General features: G+C 61.5%; 1 protein-coding gene across 1 annotated transcript in view; it reads right to left on the reverse strand.

Moving 5' to 3' along the window:
• Positions 1 to 172: 172 nt before the first annotated feature.
• Positions 173 to 1,687, reverse strand: part of LOC103919660 (actin-related protein 2-like) — a 12,388-nt gene continuing 10,873 nt past the window's right edge. The window contains exon 6 of the mRNA XM_009327204.1: positions 173 to 238. Within this exon, the coding sequence (XP_009325479.1) occupies positions 173 to 238 (66 nt within the window). The remainder of the gene's footprint in view (positions 239 to 1,687) is intronic.

The following is a 1,687-nucleotide window of genomic DNA, read 5'->3' on the forward strand; positions in this document are numbered from 1 at the left end:
CTCCCTCCCTCCTCCTCCTCCCTTGCAGCCCCCCCAGCCCAGGTGCCTAATTGAAAACACAGCATTTTCGGACACTTTTTTTTGGTCTGGAGGAGGCGGCTGCGCTGGAGCGGGCTGACCACGGGCACCTCCCCGCGAGAGCATCTTTATTGACTGGTCAGCGAGGCGAGCGTCAGGGTTTGGGGGTGGAGGTGAAGATGCGCAGTCCGTGCATGCTCTTGATCTCCTCGCTCAGCGCCTGCAACGGACAAGCGCCGGCACCGTGACTGCGCGCAGACGCGCTGTTAAGTCGCGCGCGCAGCGACGCTGCTGGTTATTGGGAAGGACGGGCGGGCTGCGCCATTGGGGGTGCGGGTGAGGGTGGGCAAGCATGCTGCCTGCATGGGTGCGTGTGTGTGTGCACACGCTGTAAGTGCCACAGGCAGCTGGGTTTTCCCCCAAACTTGCACGACGGCGACTGCGGGCTGCAAACTCCCTTTGCCCGGCCGAGCTCGGCACCGCCGTGCAACAGGTCGCTGCAAAAAACACGGGGGGGATTTAATTAATGCAGACGCCTCCTTCTTCCCATCCTCCTCCTCCTCCTCCTCCGGCTGGACAGGGCAGCGCGTCCGCCGGCATCCACCCGGCGATTTGCTCCCCGAGTCATTTTAGCTGTTAACATCACAGCCGCGATCTGAAATATTTCCAGCGGAGGCATGGTAACGGCGAGCATCGCTCCGGATTAACCGAGGACATCCCTCCGGCAGGCGGGTGACGGTCCTTCGGGTGACGCCGGGATGCGCCGGCCAAAAATGAGGAGAACCCCGGCCAGTCCTTTGTCCCGTCCATCGCCCTGATGCTTTTTTGGAGATGCCAGACCCGGTTTGGGGCGATTTCATGTCGGCGGAACAAAAACACCCCAACCCACCAGGGAAACCCCTCGAGATGGACAAATATAGTAACTTTTTATTAGTAATGCTTTAAATGAGATTATCCCTAATCTCCAGCGTTTGGCACCGAGACAGCCTGCCAAATTCAGTTAGGGGCTTTCATTTCCCAACGCCGGGGACGCGCTGGGGATGTGCCGGGGACACCTTGAGCTGCATCACGTCCTTGCTGCCACCCGGCAAAGGGGTTGCGGGGTCCCGGTGTAACCGTTCCTGCTGGGAATGGAGTTTCCTGTGGGGTTTATTTAAGGTTTGTCCCCCTCAAGCTGGGGGAGATGGGTCAGAGCATCCTCCCCTCCACCGGCCCCGATCTTTGCCGGGCGGTTTGGGCGGCTCTTGTTAGAAACCGATGGCTCCCCGGCGCTGAGCGAGGCTTTGCCGTATATTTTGCCGCGGCGGTAATGAGCGGGTTCCCAAGATGTTGATTAGTTATGCAAATGGCAAAGGCATCGAGAGCTGCCCGGGGATGGCAGGAGAGGGCCCGGCGGCGCCACAGGACGGGGAGCGGAGCGAAACCTCGACCTCTGGCGTCTTCCCTCCTCCTCCTCTCCCAAAATCCTCGTGGCCGGGGACGCGTCGCCCGGTGTGGAAATCAAACCCCAAGGGAGATGGCAAGAGCGCAGCTCCAGCAGCAGAGGTGTGAGGGGAGACGCCAGCTTTCCCGGGCCCGGCCGAGCCGGAGGAACGGGCAGAACCGGTGCTGGGGAAAGGTGCTGGCTCCCCGGCTCGCTTCGGCTGCCAAACCACCCCGCGAAAGGCGC

Source organism: Pygoscelis adeliae, unplaced genomic scaffold (genome assembly GCF_000699105.1).
Source record: "Pygoscelis adeliae isolate BGI_AS28 unplaced genomic scaffold, ASM69910v1 Scaffold187, whole genome shotgun sequence".
Lineage (NCBI taxonomy): Eukaryota > Metazoa > Chordata > Aves > Sphenisciformes > Spheniscidae > Pygoscelis > Pygoscelis adeliae.